This window comes from Leptonotus elevatus, chromosome 4 (genome assembly GCF_054856555.1).
Source record: "Leptonotus elevatus isolate MCC_2025b chromosome 4, RoL_Lele_1.0, whole genome shotgun sequence".
NCBI classification, from domain to species: domain Eukaryota; kingdom Metazoa; phylum Chordata; class Actinopteri; order Syngnathiformes; family Syngnathidae; genus Leptonotus; species Leptonotus elevatus.
The window spans coordinates 15,203,791-15,224,419 of NC_141242.1; the positions used below are offsets into that span (position 1 = coordinate 15,203,791).

The 20,629-nt window shown below is 41.0% G+C and overlaps 2 protein-coding genes across 5 annotated transcripts in view; both read right to left on the reverse strand.

Annotated features, from left to right (window-relative positions):
* peds1a (plasmanylethanolamine desaturase 1a) overlaps nucleotides 1-18,168 on the reverse strand; it is a 33,261-nt gene extending 15,093 nt beyond the window's left edge. For all 3 annotated transcript variants that reach the window (XM_086074434.1, XM_086074435.1, XM_086074433.1), the window contains exons 1-3: nucleotides 17,696-18,168; nucleotides 5,285-5,404; nucleotides 3,874-3,965 (exon numbers count right to left, since the gene is read on the reverse strand). In XM_086074434.1, coding sequence (XP_085930560.1) covers nucleotides 3,874-3,965; nucleotides 5,285-5,404; nucleotides 17,696-17,855 — 372 coding nt within the window. In that variant the 5' untranslated portion in view covers nucleotides 17,856-18,168. The remainder of the gene's footprint in view (nucleotides 1-3,873; nucleotides 3,966-5,284; nucleotides 5,405-17,695) is intronic.
* Nucleotides 18,169-19,862: 1,694 nt separating this feature from the next.
* The window catches only part of znf423 (zinc finger protein 423), a 129,648-nt gene continuing 128,881 nt past the window's right edge, over nucleotides 19,863-20,629 (reverse strand). For both annotated transcript variants that reach the window (XM_086073440.1, XM_086073439.1), the window contains one exon: nucleotides 19,863-20,550. In XM_086073440.1, the coding sequence (XP_085929566.1) occupies nucleotides 20,521-20,550 (30 nt within the window). In that variant the 3' untranslated portion in view covers nucleotides 19,863-20,520. The remainder of the gene's footprint in view (nucleotides 20,551-20,629) is intronic.

The window sequence follows — 20,629 nt, forward strand, 5'->3', positions numbered from 1 at the left end:
GCAACATAATTATCTTTCCCTGGATTACGCCCAGTTTGGAGTTTTGGTCATAATTTGTTTTCAAAAGTTTTGGGACGGATCTGCGAAGTCGAGCTGGAGTCGCTTGGAAACGGTAACGTAAACATGAACAGTGACCACCTAAAACTTTAGGACTACAATCGGTAAATGTACAAAGTGTTCTTGTTGTTTTGCCTTTTACTCATTAGCTAATCTAATATAGGCTATCCTTCCATTACTAGTTTGAATGCATTGCACTTTATTTATTTTGCAAATGATGCGAGTTACTAGTGAACGTAGCTTAGCATAACTTGCTCCAAAGCGCATCTACATGGCAGTGATCACGCATGAGTGTAACATGTGAATATTGAGGGAAATGTGTAAGAAAATAAATAGGGCCAGGTGAGCGTGCTAGATTTTTTTTTCACTAATGGCCGCAAGAGGCACTTGTGTTTGTACACAAGACCCTGGTTTAATATAAAAAGCGGTATTAGCTCCTGTTGTGTGTTTTTTTTATTTTTATTTTTTTTAAGTCAACGTGATCCACTGTAATGTTTAATCATCTTGAATCCCAGACTAATCGATGGAATCACATTTTAATGTGATAAGTTGGACTTCTGCTTTCGACAAACGATCAATTCCTTCCGCTGAAGCCTATGCGTGTAGATGTATATAGTTATTTAACTAGACACATAAATGAATCTGCCTCCTGAACCAGAAGTCAAAGTGATGTGAAAATGATTGCATTAAAATGTGTTACTTAACCACAACAGCAATTTCTAAATGAGAACACATAACGTATACGAAATGTGTTGACAACAGACCAAACAAAAAGAGCAGCCATTTTGTCATGACAGCACAGATATTCCTAATGATGTTAATGAGAGCCACAAAGCCTTGATTTATCTAATTAGACACACCTGCGTTGTCTTAAGAATCATTTATATCATGGTTCGGTTTTGTAGGGATTGGGCTTTGTTTTAGGTGTGTTTGTTGTGTTTGTCTGTGATTGCCGTTTGTCATGTGTTCCTGAGGCCCAGTCCAGACGGAAGCAAAGCCGGCTTCGTTCCTCAAACAAATTTCGTACACACAGAAGCATTTCTAGACTTGCGTGTGTCCAAAAGAAGACGCTGAGGACGTTTAACGGCTGTAATGTATATGCCAAGTCTGGAGTGGCGCTGTAGCGCAGCCACAGGGAGTTAACGGAAAGCGTAAAAGAAGAATCAGCGAAGAAGACGGACACTTTTTCCCCCCCAACTTTATTGCAATCTACAAAACAAACATGGCTTTGCATGTATCAAAACAAAATGAAAAAGACTAACACAGGAGAAGTGACAATGGCGGGTGATTAAAGTACAATACCGCTTGTTGAACATGGGAATCCGCCATTGTTGTTGACAGACTGATGGTTCGCACACAGTCAGCGAGAATTGGCGCATACGTAATCAATGTGCGACAATGCATTGCCATCGAGCTGCGACCATTACGTCATCACCGGAGGAGTATCCTGCATATGGTGTCCAGACGGACGCGTACGGGGCGCGTTTCAAAATCTTTCCACTCTGGAGCCCGGTTTTAAAAGTGATTGATTTCAAGCTCCGAAAAACGTGCCGTCGTGTGGACGAACGGCCTAAACGGTAAGAAACTTGGGAGGATACATTGAAACTGGCCTGGACGGGATCTGAGTTCTTCCCCTGCCTCGTTATGTCTGATCACGTCCACCTGTGTGTCTCTTCCCTTCCCAGCGTGTGTGACCAATCAGTGCCCTCTGCCTATTGTGTTCCCCAGGTGTTTCTCATTAGTGTTGGTGTATAAAGGCCCCGTCCAAAAAAAAGAAACAAATCTCGTACACACAGAAGCAGAATAATGCCAAAAGTATGCAAAAAAGTAACCAGAGCAAAGGATTGCTATTTTGAAAAATCTATAATATAAAACATGTTTTCAGTTATTTCATCTTTTTTTGGTTCAGTACCTAACTCCACATCGGTTTATACATAGTTGTGATGGCCTGTACTGAAATACTCACAAACTAGTTAATTGCGCGCCTTTTGTAACCTCGAAACGTTGTATGTCGGTAACGTCATAAAGCAATGACCTTCTGCATACAGTTCGTTGTAGACACACAGGAAAAACACCGGGAAAATTATGTTATAAACACAAAATAAGAACGTGTTTGAATGGCTCAGCAGGCTCTGCAAACTACCGCGATTAGCCTCAGGTGTTCTCTGGCCTGCTTGCCTTTTCATATTCAAATCAGCTTTAAAAAGGTAAACAGGACATCTTTATCCTAAAACTCAAAACACACAATGCACGTCTTTCTATTTTTATTATTTTTTGTATACACACTGGTCAGAATAAAGGGTCCACTCCAAACAGACCATGCAATTGTGGGGCTGCTGCAGGGTCTTCATTGAGCCCAGGGGCATTCCCAAAGCCCACAAAAGGCCTCATCAAAAATAAGCTTCACACTCACATTGCCTTAAGCAAGGAAATCCCATTAAAAACAATTAATGTTATAATAATAGTTGGCGTTACATCACATGAGATTTTGTTGTTCTGACACAGGGGTGGGTGCCCAAGCCTTTTTGACCCAAGATCTACTTTTCTAGCGGCCAACCTCCCCACACACCTTTTTCAGCCTGCATTAACTCACCTCACAGCACTTTTTCTTGTTGCTATACAACCACTAGACATCACACCACTCTTTTTTTCCCCCTCCCCTTTGCCCCTCAGTTGGATGTGCTCTTACGCTCACTCTGTCTCAAAAGCTAATTTTTAAATCAATGAAGCGAAAAGTGATGCATCTATTTAAATCCATCATCACATAACCACATGTAATCACCTTTAAATACTCCCATTTGCCTCGGGAGGGCAGTTTGTCATATATGGGTCATGACGGCTAACAGTGACAGCCGTAGAAAGCAGAGCGGATCATTTCATGGAAAACAGAGTGAAGAGTAATACTGTGGAATGTAGGAAAACTAACAAGCCCTTCCAGGAGGCTGTTGAACCTTCAAATTGTTCAGATTTTCCCTATGGGATATAATATTCAAGAAATCAATCCCTTCCTGAGGCCAAACCTTGACCATCAGAAACACAAAAGAGAATTTGCTTAATCCAGCACACAAACAAACCAAATAGTTGCAGACATAAATACACAATTAAGCATAACAACAAATCAATCAAAATGGTTAATTTCAAATGAGATTATTTATTTTTACACAACCTAAAAATTATGTATGCGACAATTACAATCAAATATTGCTGATTTGATAACAAGTGTGTGCCTACTGCCTCTCCCACATTTTAATGTACTAATCTGATAAAGACATATACAACATTCATCAAACACGGATTAATTATGGCTTTGACAGAAATGATAGCTCCTTGCATAATTAGGATGCTTCAGGTCTCTGAACGCACACACTCGACAAGCGCGTAATTGTTTATGAATATTTCATAACACATGGAACTCTCATCCCATTAATCACAACACATCTGCACGCTGCACCTGATCACGCACATTCAAAATGGCTGCAATGACAACAACCTTTACTCTAATTGGCTGGGGGGGGGGATGCAACTATGTTGGTGTTCTAATAAGAGCATTAAGTGTAACGTAGTATGCCCATCATGGAATGTGGTGAAATGTGCGTGTCGGGATAACAGCGTCTACGGGGACTCGGAGATGCCAAATTGACACACAGCTGCCATGTCATCATGACAGTCTTGACGTGATTTGTTGCCATGACAACAGCTAAATAGTGACCATCTTGCTACATTTTCTTTAGCAGCACAGACTTGATGTTTGTTTGTGTGTGTGTGTGTGTGTGTGTGTGTGTGTGTGTGTGTGTGTGTGTGTGTGTGTGAGCTCACCTTGCCAATAAGCGGGATGCCTACAGATCCCCAAGTATCCGCCCCCCAGTGTACCATCCCTGATGCAAAGTCTGCAGTCGAGATTCCCAGCACTACAACATAAACACAAATACATAATATATATCAAAATATAATAATAATAGTAATAACAAATATACTAATTATAAATAAAGATAGCAACAATAGTGCTAATCATCATCATCAACAAAATGGCCCTAATAATAACCCTGAAGAGGGTAAGCAGGATAGAAAATGGCTGGATAAACGTGTTGAACATGACAGGGGTGCCCGTGCCAAAGATCTTTTACCATATCCCGACTTCATGTTTTATTATTTTTATTTTATTTTATTTTTTTAACAAAAGTTGACCAAGGTAGTGTAACTCGTCAGTAATTTATTATTTAGCCTAACATTTCAACCAATATTCTTCTAAATGAAAGGGTTTATTATTGTTCTTAGGATAAAATGTAAACGATTTAGTAATTATATTGTGAATTTAGTATTTATTTATTTTATTTTGTTCTAATTCTATGTGATTCGTGGGACTGTGTAGGATAGACAACAAAAAAGCCTGGTGCTTATTTGCGGTTCCTTTTTTGGTTAATTGATTTGTTTGAAAGGATGTTTGTTTTCTTTTCTGTGTTATTTATGGCGCCAAAATAAACCATTCATTCTTAATTGTTCTACATCAGGAGTGGCAACACTGGAGTCGTGGTTGGCCTCAAGCTGTAACCATACAAATAAACAATCTCTTTTGATTCTGCTGGTTTGCAAATCAAAAATAAATGTGATGGACAAATGAAGCATCATGAAGCACTTGTGATATATTTTGGCTTCTCTAGATGGCACTCTTGTTTTAAAGATGCAGTGAAACTGTAATCAATTTGCATTGTACTAGCCTTCATCTTTAAATCAAGAGCACAATCGAGAAGAGTAAAAAAATATCACAAGTGCTTCATGAAGCTTCATGAAACACTTTTTCCTATCACTACACTAACAACAGTTTACAGATATAAGAAAACTTGTTGTACAAACTTTCAGTTGAAGTAAAAAAAAAAAATAGTAGTTGTAAGTAGGAATGGGCAAGTACCGGTACCAGGTATAGGAATTTGAAGTAAAAAAAATTAAATAAAAAGTCTTATTTATTGTAATTGTATATTCATTTATTTAGTTTACTTCAGTGGTGTAGTTGAACAAGTACTACTGTATAGTTAAAGATTTCCGAGTTGGCTAATGAGTGAAGTTAGCCAAGACATGCTTGCATTACGCAGCAAAAACCAAAGCGTGCCAAGTATCCATTTGTTGTTGTTGTTGTTGTTTTTAAGGAATAGTTTGTTATTTATTTCAATGGAACAGAAATACATCAGTCCGTCTTGACTTTGGATGTGTATTTATTATTATTATTACTCACCAATGCCGAAGATGATCTTGTAGACATGCAGGGTGGAGAAGTGCAGGAGGAGCAAGGTGAAGTTGACGACAAAGAGGACGAGGCACACGATCACACAGACCCACTCCTGGGCACGCTTACCTGAGGACACACACAACAAACACTAATTTGAGCGGAGACACAAGAAAGTTGAAAGTTTCGGAACTGGAGGGTCACAGTATGTGCGTGTGTGTGTGTGCGCCTTCAGGGTTTTAATATATAATCAGTCAGATGAAGACAGGTGTACCTTGGGCTGTGGGGTCACGACCTCTCATATGTGAAACACCAACGCTGACGCAGCAGCGAGCCCGCTCGGACACGCACACACAGACACACTATGGCCGTTTCACGAGGGACGTCAGCCTCATCAGAGAGGTCAAGCAGTATTCATTTAAAGGCAGAACCAATCTTTCTTTTATTCTAAACTTACTGATCAGCACTTTTATGAGCAAGGGACACACACTTAGTAATTGTAAATTATTGAAAACACACGCACACAGCGCTGGTCTTGAGCTCATTAAATATGATACGAGCTGATTCGGTTCCTTTCATGATACTTCAATGATTTCTCGCTTTCTTTGGAGCAGTCAGATCATGTGACACCTCACAGCCAATCATGTTTCACAAGTGTACAAATAAACAGAAATGGCTCTTGTTTTAAAAGTTCTTTCATACTTATATCTCCTCGCTCTTCTTCGTGAAACTTTAATGTGCTCAGATCCTGCTTTATGACAGCATTAGCAGCCTATAAGATATTAATGGCAGTTTTTGAATAAAGCGCACAGACCTCAGAGTGGGCGCGCCTATAGACCAGAGCGACTATTAATATGCTCTCATAAAGGATGCAGCAAAGTGGTCACGGGAGATTGAAGAGATGTGATTATGGATATTTCACGAATTGTCTAATGTGACCCTTCACCTTCTGGAAATGGTATCAAAGTTGTAGAGAGATCCCAGAATTGTTCGAATGGAGACCAAAGTTGAGATCCACCATGGCTTTAACTTCAATCTGCAAAGGTGGCGGTAGTTGGATATAAAAAGGTGGACAAGTAGTATTGCACATTTAAAGGCAATAAAAGTACAGTTTGAGCTTTTGTTTTACAAGACGTAATAACTGTGAATGGAAATGTATTTCTGCCTTGGCGGCGCAGGACAGCGAAATAGTTGTTAGTAAGCATGGGCCGGTTACCAGTTTGACGGTTTACTGTGGTCAAGCTTTCAATAACCGAAAATACTGACTTTCACTGGTGATGAGCTCTTCTAAGCTTCTTGCAAGCACGGCAAAATATGATTGGCTGCTTGCAGAGATTGGTAAGCAAGCCACTTCTTTGAACTTAGTTAACTGTCTCTAGTTAACTTGTTTTCCCCTCTTCTCAGTGAGCAGCGAGGGGACAGGACAAAACAAAAGCCTTTTTGCTCTGTTAATGCGCATCGTCCTTAAAAAAAATAATTAAAAAATAATAAAAATGTGTCAGCAGGTACTTGTCAATTCTTAAAAAGTAATGGGAGAGAAGAACGTTAACATTCAATTATTTATTTATTTAAACTTTAACGAATGTTAACATTTATTTACACTTAACATGGTGCACCTTTCTTCTGTGCCAAATATATATTTGGTTTAAAATTAAAACAGATTATGTTCAATGGAAAATAAGTGTTTTTATTAATGTTTCAAAAATGTTCATTTTTGAGTTTTAATTTCAATGCCATGATTGCCGATTAATAAAATGCTACAACAACAAATGTGTGTTATGTACCTGTACTAGCAGCAGAAACACCATACATTCTGGTACTTTGGGGTCTTTAGTGTGAAACCACATTTTTATGCAACTATATTAGCAGCGTCCTTCTGAAATGCTCCAACATAAGGCAGTAGGTGTGCCCCACAGAACAAATAAAGTCCATGAATAACGCTATATCAAGAGTCGCTAGCCACATATTGTGCAGAGCGGGCCTCTTTGCGTGGGAAACGTCAAGCGAGCTTGTGGATTTCGTTTCAGCGTTACCGTCGCGACTGAGATAACTAGCATGGTGACATGCGTCAAGAGTCCCTCATTAACGGTTCAAACGGAGAAAATCTGGTCACTTTTCAAAATAAAATCTTTTTCTAGCCTCACTTAATAAATAAACTGAAAGTTGGCTACTGTAAGGTTTTGTAATGTATTTAATTGTGTGGCCCGCCACCTCCTTGGTGTTTGGGACCACTGTCTTGGATGAAATACAAGACAACATAAGGAAGGAGGGAGGGGAAGAAAACAAGACCCAATCTGTGCTCCTGTATAAACGGTAATAAAACATTTGTATTTTTATTTTTTAAGTAACTTCTTTAACAAATCCAGATCACAGTCTTTCGTGGCTTGTAAAAGCAGTGGAATCCTGCCATGTTGTGTTAGCACGTTTTGAGGAGTTTTGTGTAGCATGTTCACTGCTGCTGATATAGATTTACCACAGTGCTTTAAAAGTTAAAATAACAACTGCAAAGGGAGCCCTGGAGCAAAATAAGAAAAACAATCCTTGTTGCTGTTTTAATAGTGCCAACAGAGTTCAGATGATCCAATCCACACAGCCTCTGCCCATCTATAGTGAGTGTGGCTCGTAGAGCAGTTAGCATGCACACACACCTCGCGCGCACACTTTAAGGGTTCAGCACACCACAATTCACTGTTTAAATAAGCTCACACACAATGACACTCCAAGTGACGGATTCCCTAACTCGCTCTCACATCCCTTTAGCACACACTCATGTCTTGTGACATAAACACACATCCAAACACTCCATCAGGAAAGCACACGCACGCACGCACGCACACATGTCGGGTCGTGGAGCAGAGGGGCGGCTGTCAGGTGATGTGCGTCAGTCCTTGGATCCTCTGGCTCCCTGGTGAGGGGAAGGAAACTAGGACAGGCCTCCACTGAGCGCGTGCACACACACACGCACGCACACGCACACATACACATAAGCTCATGTCCCTCAGGCCGTGGCATTGCTGGATATCACACAGCTACGGACACACACACAAAAACAGCCTTTAAAAGCACATATGAGGAAAAATACAAATGCTTAGAGAGGCGAGACACACAATATCACCAATTAGCGCACACATACACAACGTCAATTACAGGCTGCACATGAACAGCAAAATTACACCTAAAGTTGGCACCAAAACACTAAAATTAGAGCCCACACTCCACACAAACACGCACACGAACACAAGTGCCCTCATTAATATTGTTCTGACAACAAGCCTCCGCGGTAACCCCTCTGTCATCGCTCACCCTGCCGCACCCCCTGCTTGAGCACGTGCACGGGGGCGCGCGCAGCAATTTAACCTGGGCGGGGCCACGGGAGGGGAACGAGGGGCGCTAATAGGCTGAAATTAATCAACGCGCCTGATTTGCTGTCTGGGGAACGAGTGGCGGCCAGCAGGCAGTCAACACATACGGAATACTAATGCAGGGCACACACATACCAACACACACTTGAACACACAACATAGTTTGACACCATCATATGGAGAGAATTAGAGCAAAGAAGAAGAAGAGGCTGCCTTCCTTCCTGGTGTTATTTTGAAGGAGAGGTGAAGTCTGGGCCAAATAGAAGCCATCACATTAGGAATTGTGTAAAATCACCTTTTTTTTCCCCCTCTGGTGGAGAGCTGTGCTGCACAAGCTCCCTGAAGTAGTGTACTTTAGTTTTTTTTACGAGACCACGATGACTAACATATGTTGTGCAAAGAAACAAATGTCCAATCAGGAGTTCGTTCGGACACACAAGCGCCGCTTTAATAGCTTGACTGTGATTTATTCCTTATTTCAGAATTTAATAATGTCCAAAGAAGAGCAGTCATTAAAATGTGCTTTTGTAAAAGTCGGAGTATGAGGCACAACATGACGTCGAGTGGGGGCAAATGGGGCAGCACCGCTCCACATCCAGCAGATGGCACAGTAGTGAAAGAAGCTTGTTGCTACTAAATAAAGTAGTGAGTCTAGTGCAGTCCTTCTCAAATAGTGGGGCCGGCCAGTGGGGCGTGTGTGACCCTGGGGAACATGTATTTTTTGCCTTTTTTTTTTGCCATATTAGAATAAAGTGCAATTGTACATCCACTACAGTAGGTGGCAGTTGCGCTCATCTAATTTATTTCAGGCAAATGGATGCACTTCAAATCTTTGCTCTTACAGATTTGTTGTAAGTTGATCTATATTTTTTTGTTTTCCTAAATATTAATAAGGATATAATGTGTACTTACTGTTATAACTGTGTTTTGGGTTGGGTCATGGGGTCATTTTGTTGTTATGGTCCTGTATTTGTTCCCTTGAGATGAAGATATTGTCTATGCAGTTGCTATCGTCCTGTAATTGTCACTCTTAAGTCCTGTATTTAGGTCACGCATCTGTGACTCTTGTTTTGTCATATAGGCCTTTATTTTGTCATGTAGAATTGTGCATTGCCCTAGAGAGAGATACTGAACAATTTTGTCGAGGTTCCTTAGACGAGGTTTCTTCCATGCATGTTGTCTTCAGCCCAGCTCGCTGTGGCTACTTTGTACTTTTGAGTTCTGCATCCAGCCTGCTCACGGTTTTTAGTCAAGGTGTTTTCTTCAAGGCCATCTGAATCTGACCGGCTCTCTGTTGTTACTTTGTATTTTTGTATATAAAGGCTCTGTCTCCCAACTCCCATGTCTTGTATGCATTTGGGTCCCAATTCTGCACCTCATGTGACACATATCAACGTATTCAGGTCAGGCGAGCTTAGCGAGTGTCACTGTAAGATGGCCGCCGGTGGTGTCAATTTTCCCTCCGCCGGCGTTAGCAGATCAGGTTATTATATACGGAAGGTCTGCGCGGGAAAACATGCCGGTTCTGATTCTTTGTTTTCAATTAAATGTATGACTACTGTTCATCCCCAATTGTTCTTGTTGATAGTTCAATAAAACAACATTATTTTCTACTTTTACAGCATGTATTTTCGAAGTGCTTTGTTACAGCTGCGGCTGTTGTGTAAGCGCTGTATAAAAAAAAGTTGAGTTGAGCTGAGTTTGAATGCGGTGAAGTGTAGAAAATAAAGGTTTCAACTATTGCAAGTATTTTTGGGAACTTAACTCCAGCAATAAATCAGGGAACCCTGTCAAATTTGAACTTGCCGTGTCACTTAATAATGTTTCTTTAAAAATATATATATATTTCGGTGAAAATTTACCGACAGTCCTAAAATATTGGCTGTAGTTTCATGATAACGGAAGCGTGGTTAAAAATAACGACGGATCAACGATTACAGCTTGAAATAACGACGGATTGATGAAGACAGAGTGTCAAAATTCATCAACGCGCCCACATCTGGTCGTTGGTACAAAATGCGTCAGCACAAACAAAATCCCCAAAATAAAGTTTTCTCTTAAATACAGTTGACCTGGCACATTCCATTTCTCACCATTTCTGCCTCCTCTTGCCTAAGACGCCTACTCTGCCCACCTTGCAGTGGCTTCCGCTTCACGTGATATGTGATGTAAAGTGCTTACTTACTTAATATTACATGGCTTAGCGCCTTCCTACCTTGCTGACCTACCTGATATTCCAGCTCAAGCCTTACGTTCGCAACATGCTGTTTTTTCGGGAGCACTTGAAACTGCTAGCTGACCAGGTATCAGAATTAGCACTGGCTTTATCCAATGGAAAAGCATCAATGGGGCCAAGTCGGGCTGAGTAGGCACTATGCAGTAAGAAAGGGACATAAGTAACCTCTCATGATCATCAACACCGATGAAAAACATTCATAGAGGTGCGGAGAGTGACGACTATTCGGATGCACACCACAAAGGACAAAAACCATAAACAAAAAAACACAACAGCGACGACTGCGCTATTGTTTTTATCCTGCGTCTCTTTGTGTGTCCCTGGTTTGTTCTCAGTAGACCGTCTTCAGATGGGACGTGGAGCGAGCGAGGGGGGTTTGTTGTGGGTGGTAAAAGTGGGTCACATGCTTGGAGAGAATGAAAGAGGCATAGGGAGATGGGGGAGACAGACAGTATCAGGGTGAGAGGGCTGGGGGGGGGCGCACAGAGGATGAGGGTGTGTGTTAAATTCCCTTGTTCAGAAGGAGTGGATCAGTCACAGGCCTCATTCCTTTCATGTGATCTCTGCGGACCCCAGAACTTGGGACACACACACATACATACACACTTATTGGCGCGCACACAAAACCAACATGAATGCAAAGTACACATACAAGAGAAGAAGAAACAATACACACGCGCACACACACACACGTTTGTGCCAGACAAACTTAATAAATCTATTACCCTGTAGATTCAACAGCAACAAAGAGAGGAATGTGGCAAATGAGATTCACCAACACACACTTTTTAAGCCACATGAGAGTGAGTGTAAGTAGGCCCTGCTCCAGCCTCTCGCCCCTGTGGACATACACACACACAAAAAGGATGGACGGATCCAATCGTGTGTGTGTGTGTGTGTTGGACGGCATCCTGTCTTCCCGGGGGCTTTCAGCTACCACCATATTCATCTGCGGCCCTCATCATAATAATTGCATACACACACGGTCAAGGTCAACAACAGAACGGTGTAGCTCCAAGGCTCGCCTGAAGCCAACGTGTGTGTGTGCGCACTGTTGTATATTTCACACTCTTGTGCGGGATTCACAGAAAGGCAGTCTCTCAAAAGCATCATTTGCATTCCTACCAAATGTTCCACTTCAACAAACCCGTTTTTACTTCCAAAAAACAAAACAGTACTGTAATTGTTTCCAACTTCCTGCTGGGGGAAATTACATTTACAAAAGGTGTAATACAATAAGTGAGCTAGTTAATAAAAGTGATGCTTTTTTTTCTTTTTTTTTTTCAAAAAGAGCTCAGTATTGTTCATTTGGTAATGTCATCATCATTGCTCTTTTTTTTTTTGTTGAATGTGGGTGAGTATGTGTATGTGCGTGCGTGCGCGCGGGTGTATTCGTTAGCTCACCAAAAACCTATTAGAAAAAAATCCCATACCGTTCACCTAAACCGAACACCGCCGTCAGGAGACCCGAGGGGACCAAAGAAAACAAAGGAAAGTGAAATCCAGCACCGGCCAGACACCACCCACCGGGCCACCCACCAGAATTCTTCACCAACCCCAGAAACATCTAAATTCCAACAAATCCCAAAAATCAGGGAGACCTCAAGAGACCAAAGGAGAGACTGAGGAAAGGAAGGAAGGACAGACGAAGCCGAGTGAGATCCACAGACACCAGCCTCCACCGATTCAATGACCTGAGGAGGAAGCAGATTGTGTCTGAGTTCTTAGTGAAAGTTAACCCCAGTTACTGAGTCCGCCAGCTCGCCGACTGGTGAACTCTACCCCTAAACCTTGAATGTGACCCCACCCAGTGATGCTTTTCGAGGGTTCCCTGCACCATGCTCACGGAAATTCAACTCTCTTCGTTCAACACAGGACACACACACACTTACTGTTTTTTCTTTAATCAAAATAACTCTCACTGTATTGAAATTAAACAGTATAAATGAGGATCCAAAGAAACATACAATGTGAAATATGACAAATTAGCAATGATTATTGAGATTTGAATATGAATTGAAGCAGCAAAATCTTTCTCCATCTCATGGGGCGGCCATTTTGCCACTTGCTGTCGGCTGGAGAAGACGCCACAGTTGCTCAGGGCTCAAGTTTTATTTTATTTTTTTTCTTTATTTTTTTGTTTCCTATAAAGAGCTCAGTATTGTTCATTCGGAAATGTCATCATCATTGCTCTTTATTTTTTATTTGTTTTATTATTTTTTTTAAATATATATATATATATATATATATATATATATATATATATATTATTTTTTTTTGTATGTGGGTGAGTATGTGTATGTGCGTGCGTGCGTGCGTGCGTGCGTGTATTTGTTAGCTCACCAAAAACCTATTAGAAAAAATCCCATACCGTTCACCTAAACCGAACACCGACGTCAGGAGACCCGAGGGGACCAAAGAAAACCAAGGAAGGTGAAATCCAGCACCGACCAGACACCACCCACCGGGCCACCCACCAGAATTCTTCCCCAACCCAAGAAACATCTAAATTCCACAACCAGGGTTGCAAGATGACCACTCTGCCCCCAATGTTGGTCCATTATTTGATGGAATAATTGATAGAATAATAGATTCTAAAATTATTTGATAGCAACACCTGTATATATATATATTTTTTTAATGTGTTTTGGCCTTCCAAACTACTTATGTGAATAAAATGTACTCTCAACTGTGCTTTTGTTTGTTTTTTAACAGTGTTTTAATGTCAGCCATTGCCCTTTACATCCAGGTGGAAAAATTAACTGTACTTCACTCTATGTCTTTTCCGGGTATTAATTTAAGCTTCTGATTGGCCAACATGGCTGTCGGATGTTGTTGTTGTAAGTTAGGCTGAACACCCCCCCCCCCCGCCTCCCCAAATGGAATGACATCTTTATGCGGTTTACAAATGTCCAACTATCACACATGGCTATAGCGCGCAATACGTTGAGGACACGACGTCGCTTGCGAGGAGGAGGCGGCATCTCGAGCGCGACTCTTCAGCCCCTGAGGAGGACGCAGGCGAGGAGGGGGCGAATGGGGGGAACGAGAAGCAAAGCGTCAGAGACAAACGGCGACGTCTCCAGCTGTTTGTCCATCCAGGCTGTGCCGTAATGAGGCCGCGTTTGGCTCGATGGAGCGTCTCGGCCGCCTCATCTAACTTGTCCAAAGTCTAACAAGGCAAACTGCTATTTAGATTTACCTCCCGCCAGCGCTGAGACGGAGCCAAACATCTGAGCGCATAACAGTGTGGCGCTTCCTTAAATGGACTCTTTGGCATTTGGAATTGGGCCTGTTTAGTTGTCTTTAACAGACACTTGTCAGCATGTGGGAAGCATTTTTACTTTTAACTTTCCCTTAAAATGTCCTGGTGGCATTGTTAGCGTGGACGAGCGCGTCCTCTGCCTTCGACCTGCTGGGCCCTTTGGCACCAAGCACCAAAACAAATACGTCTTTTTGACTCTACCCGCTCCAAACATGAACATTTACACTCCCTGACTGCAGCTTACAAAACATGACATTTTACATTGTATTGTTTTTGGATTTTTATAGAACAGGGGTGTCCAAATGTTCTTCTTTGAGGGCCGCGTACAAGAACATTTGACAGACTTTATAAACATGCTGAAAGCAATCCATCAATCAATTATGTATCATTTAGGCCTGCAACTTTTTCTCAATAAGAAGACATTCGTTTAAAATTGGCAGTGCTTGCACACATGTATACTAATTATGATTCAGTTACGGGTTTCATCAACAACATCCGTTAGAAAATCAGCCAAAAAGTAAACGCAGATGTTTACAAATGTCTTTTTTTTTAAGGAAAAACAAAAACACAGACATAACCAGTCTGCTTTATTGGAGGACTACATATAGTAAACACCAATATTTACTGTTGAGAGGCTGAAATGACGAGGATTTGGACAATTTTACTTAAACCAGGTCTCTAAACTATTTTGCGAAAGATTAACAAAGCCAAAGATAAATTGAACGTTCCGTTTTATTTCAATCTTCCCAAATCACAATCTCAATCACCAAGTTTAAGCGAGAGTATTTGTTGTGTCAGGAAGCGATCCACATGTCTGCCAGGTTGGGATTATGTTTAACGTTTGGGCTCAATGTGCTATAACTAAGCGGCCGCTAAGTGAGAGGGGATAAAGTGCCGGGACCCCAAATGCATGCGTGATCCTCTTAAGCATCAAAACACTCAGCGACGGAACAAAACGTGACCCTCTGCTTTTAGGACAATCACATACAAGTCAGGTCGGTTCCATTTGAACATTTCTAAGCATGGGTGACAAAAGGGCGCAAAATTAAAACAAGAAACTTTGAGGAGACGTGGTTGTTGCTATTTCTGACGATATAAAAAAAAAAACAGCAGTGGAGATCAGTCACTCCCAACAATAAAGGGATCTCAGATGTATTTATTTTTTGGTTGAAAATGTGAACGTTCACGTCACAATAAACTCGAGAATTTTTTAGAAATACAAACTCCAATTGTTACATTTGTTTAGCAAAAATTAAGCATATGTTTATTGAACAACTTTTAATATTCACAATATTATAGTTGTTGTATTAGTCAATTGACAAAAAAGTTCAGGGACCTCCCAAAGTCATTAGCACGTCTTGAAAAGCACAATTAAAACTTAAACAAGTAAATCGCTCCCTATTGTATTCAGTAAATAAAGTTTTCCAAAATTTCAGCATATCTGAAATGTTACATTTTTTACTTATCTTAGTTTTAATTTCAAACAAAAACAGGTGTAGAGAGTTCCCAGGGTTAGCAGCATCTATTTTAAAGTAACTGAAAACTTAAATAAATACAGTTTTAAATTAATCTATTATCGGCCATAATTCTTCAAAAAGGCCAATGCTAATATTCGGCGGCTAATCTATCAATCTGTACTTCATGATGTGACATCCCTGAAGCGTGAGGTTATCGCCTCGCTCACGAGTCACAGAAACAGACAGATAAAACGTGACATAATATTTTTGCAGTTCATCAGGTTTGGTTTTGCATCACATGATGCGTTTGGCGGACTTGCACGTGTATTCATTGTGTTAGCGAGAGGAGCTACGTGTGAGGCTTGCACCTTTGGCTACTGCCAAGATGAATTATTTACTTGACTCATTTCTTACCAGAGATTTGACACACCTGACTTGCCCAAAAAGTTTTGTTTCTGGTTGACTCATCTGTCCAATTTCAAGTTATTTCTGTGATCATCTGCACTCAGTGACAATCTAATTCTCTTAAGAATGGGCAAGGTGAGCGGAATCAGCATCTTAAGAGATTTTGTTTTTTTTGGGTGAGCGACGTCACGGCGACAGATGTTCAATGACGTCGAGTTTTAAAAGGTCACAAGTGAGCCGTCACATCAGACGATCATTCTGAGATCAGTGTGTCAAGTGAGGGCCAGCCAAGTGCCAGGAGGGGAGGGGTAAAGCTTTGGCGGTCTCCATGCCCTAACATGATCGTGACATGACGTGGTGAAGCGCCACTTTCCTTCCTATTTGGGCCAGTGTAAATTAATGGAGCCAGTTAAGGTCTATCATTTAATCAATCAAGCTTTCTGGTTAAACAAGCACAAGTGGGGTGCAGTTTACTACTTTAAGAGGAAAAGGTCCGTAAAAGACAGACAACTTCTTTGGGATCATTTCACACTTAAACAAGAACACAGTAAAATGAAGCGCATTTAAGCAGCAAATCGGTCAGTGTTAAATTTCCAGTGTTCGATCCAATATGCAGTAAGCCGTGTTATTTTAACACTATCAGAGTAAATTGGATGGATGTTGGGTGTAACCTGAATAGCACTCCCATGAGTGTTAAATTGACCACACCTTAATTTCCCTCGAAGGAGAAACTTTCCAATTTTCCAGCGTACTGTTGACATTTCAATAGCCATGCATGCAGTTTCTGTTGTTGGGGTGGCGTGGCTCAGTGGTAGAGTGGTCGTCTCCCGAACCTGAAAGTGTGGATTCGATCCCGGGCCTTTGTGACTATGTCAAAATATCCTTGGGCAAGATACTAAACCCCCAGTTGCTTGTGATGCCGTGCCATCAGTAGCCAAACTGTAATGCCCTTTGAGGGCCTTGCAAGGAGAAAAAACGCTATATAAGTACCATTTAGTAAAGCGTAGTTTGAGTTAAAATTTTAACACTGACACTGGTGCAATACACTCATAAGTGTTTAAACACCAGTTAAGTGTAGTTTGGCAGAATCAAATGTTTAATTAACACTGACACTAGTGTAGAGCACTTTCAACACTACTCAGTGTTTACCATTGTTGAGTTTTAACACAATACAGCAGTGTTGGAGTAACACTAGTTAAGTGTGAAAAAACTATACACATAAATACTTTTCTAGTGTTAGATTTAACACTCAGTGTTAATCTAACACTGGCGATTTTGCTGAGTACAATCGCCAACATAGAAGGTAATATATTAGCTAGTTAACATTGCCTAGAATGTTATCACATTTTGAAATCAAAATAATCTTTTCAAATCAAATTCCAACATTTTTCACCGAGTAAGAGCACCATTTTGACTTGGAATTAATTGTCCATACAACTAGTATGCCAAAGTTGTGCAGAAATGTCATACACTTGTTGAGTACTAGTATACTAAATTGTCTTACTAATTAGAACAATATGCATAGCCTACTAGTACATGGACATGAGCTGAATGGAGTAAATGCACAAACGTCTCTCCAGACCATGCTCAGTGTTGGTTCACTATATAGCAAGGCCTTCATATATATATATATATATATATATATATATATAGGGATGCTATAAACGAAGATTGACTCGACTCGTCGGTGCTCACCAGGAGAGTAGAGCCGAGCCAGCTGCCGAGCTCCGGCGTGCTGCGGTCCCCAGCGGGGCGCCGCGCTGCGTGCCGCCGCCCCGTGCTCGTTGCCGTTCGGATCCTCCTCCGCCATGGACCGGTGCATGATGTCGCTCTCGGAGAGCAGCGACGCCGACATAGTCGCAACCGTGCCCCCCCTCTCGCTGTCGCCTTTCAGCTCGCGCACGCCATCGTGGGTGTGGGTCACGAGCGGGTTGCGTGGGATATTGGACGAGATTGTGGCGGATGGACGGCTGGCGGCAGCCCGGCGGCGTATGCTGTCACTCGGTCCAGGCGAATATAGAGGCGCCGTGCCGCCGCAGTTGGCGTTTGTTTCTGCTGTCAAACTGCCGCGTGGAACCGCTGTCACGCGTGACTAAAAGCCGTTTACCCCCATACACTAAACCGTGGCTTTAAATGCTCCCCTTTTAATACCAAAAGTGTCTACTTCCTGTTCAACGGTCACCGTAGCAGGGACCGTCTGCATTTCGCATTCGTGGTGAAAAGTTGTAGGAAATTATAATTGTGGACACTTCATTAGGAACACTTGCACAATGTCATTAGAGCCCCATTTTGGAACCTGAGCCTTCTGCCTGGCAAGATTGATGATTATGGATTGAGTAGGGCAGCACGGTGGAAGAGTGGTTAGCACACCTGCCTGACAAGTGTGCAGTCAATCCAGGCTCAGGACTCTTGCACTGCAAAACTTACGAAGTTTACTTTCTTCATGTAGTCAAGCAACCTCAGACAATTGCCCAGCAAGTGTGTGTACCCTTCCTCTTGCCCAGTCAGCTGGGCTCCCGATGACCCCGTGACCCTAATCAGAATAAGCAGTGTGACAGACAAATGTAAAGATTTCTATATATTTTTATGACATGCAGTTTTATTTATTTTTGTATTTATTTATTATTGTATGATACAATTATATATTTTGTTTATTATTATAATCAGTATTTTTATATTGTTATCATTATTTAATTTAATTTATTTATTTATATCACATTTGCAAACTTGCTTAATATTGACTTATAGCTGATTAGTATGTTTGTGGTTTGGGAACAGATCCTGTATGATAAAATCAAAGGATTGCCAAGTCTGACGGGATCATCTTTTGCTGGGGTGGGAGAAGAGAATGGGAGTCAGATTGTGTATAGTCCATGTTCAGTAAAGATAACGAGGCGTGACTAAATGTATAGAAGAAAAGATCAGAGTTGAAGAATCACAGTTCCTGCTTGCTACTGGTGCATGGATGTTGTTCCTTCTTTCATATAAAATCATCTATGAATAGATTTATAAATTCATGTACATGTACTGCAAAAAAAAAAACTGTTAGTACACTTCTTGCAGATTATTAACTTTACAGCCAAACAGAACCTATGTCTTCAAAAGACAATCTGCTCACCTTTTCTGTCCATGTATTGTACATTAATTATTCACACTATATAGTGATTTGCATACTATAGAAGTTAGAGAACAACATTGCTACAAGGAAAACGCATTACAGTAAGTCAGGTCTCGTGAATCCCCATGGCAAACATGAACTGTAGCTTTTGTGCAGAACACGTATTGTACAAAGAGGTTTACACAAAAATGGCATTAGGGTAACTTCGTTGTTTGCTGTCAACAGAACTGCAATGAAGAGTGGGGTGATATTGCATTCACCCACCATGTTTAGTTAATATCCAGGTTGTAGGAATGAAGGACTGGGAACCCACGGGACAAAATGGAAATATAACAACAATATTATGTGGAAATTTAATGGAGTTAACATTTAGCATTTATAAAGGAAACTTTCATGTTAATATAAATGATTTTGTATTCGAGTTTAACATGCAATTGAATAAATCTGCCACTAAATGAAGATTTTAATGAAAACTATTGCAGTTTGTAAATGTCTGCTTCTGACCAAATAAAATGTTATGTTTTCCAACATTGGCACAATAAAGTCACACCACACAAAATGTCTTCATTTGTCATGTATTTATTTTTTAATCTTTGTTTGTTTTTTTGTCTGTACTATATTATTGCCATCTGGTTAATTCACATTTAAAAAACAGTCATTGACCAGAGGCACTGAATTTTTTTTTTTTTTTTTTTTTGCATTAGCCATTAGAGGCCCCGTAGAGACTGAAAAAAGAAACATCTGCATGGTTTTCTGCATTTTAATTTGTTCCTTTGTATTTCTTTTATAGTAATTACAAAAAGGGAAGAAAATATATATATAACAATACAGTAATCATAGAAAGGAGATTTGGGAGGGGAACTTACAACTGGAGGACAGACAATCACAAGTACACGGCACGAGTACCTACTTACGGCGAGAACTCAAAAGGCAGAAAAAAAGAAAGAAGAAAATCAAAATCCATATTGAAGAAGGGAAAAATATGAGCACAGATGAATTTGAATGCAAAAAAAGGAAGAGCAAATTATGATTTTTTCTAGAAACTATGAACATGATCCAAAACAAAAAGGTTTCTTTTAACTTTTTTTTTTTTTAAATCTCTTAAAAAATAATTACATGGTAACAGAGAATTTGGCAGGGTCGATTAAAAATACTGCACATACAATACCTTGTTCCACTCCTCTCCTTCATCCTGCTTGCCTTTCTTTATTTAATAGCATATCCCATTAATATTCCTTCCCCCCGCTGCTGCTAATAGCCACACCCAGTGGTGCGATCGTTACACTTTTACATGTGAGTGGCAAATGACACTTTGATTGGCTGTGATGTGGAGATGTAGCTCCCCCGCCGGCTCCGGGTCGGGGGCCCCGACTGAGCGGAGAGATCCTGCCGGGCCCCGGTCTCACTGCGCGTGCTGACTCAGTGTGTGGTTCTGGAGGGGAGGGAGAGAGGGGACAAGTGAGAACACATGATGGGAGAAATAATGGGCTCGGTAAGCACGGTGCTGTTCT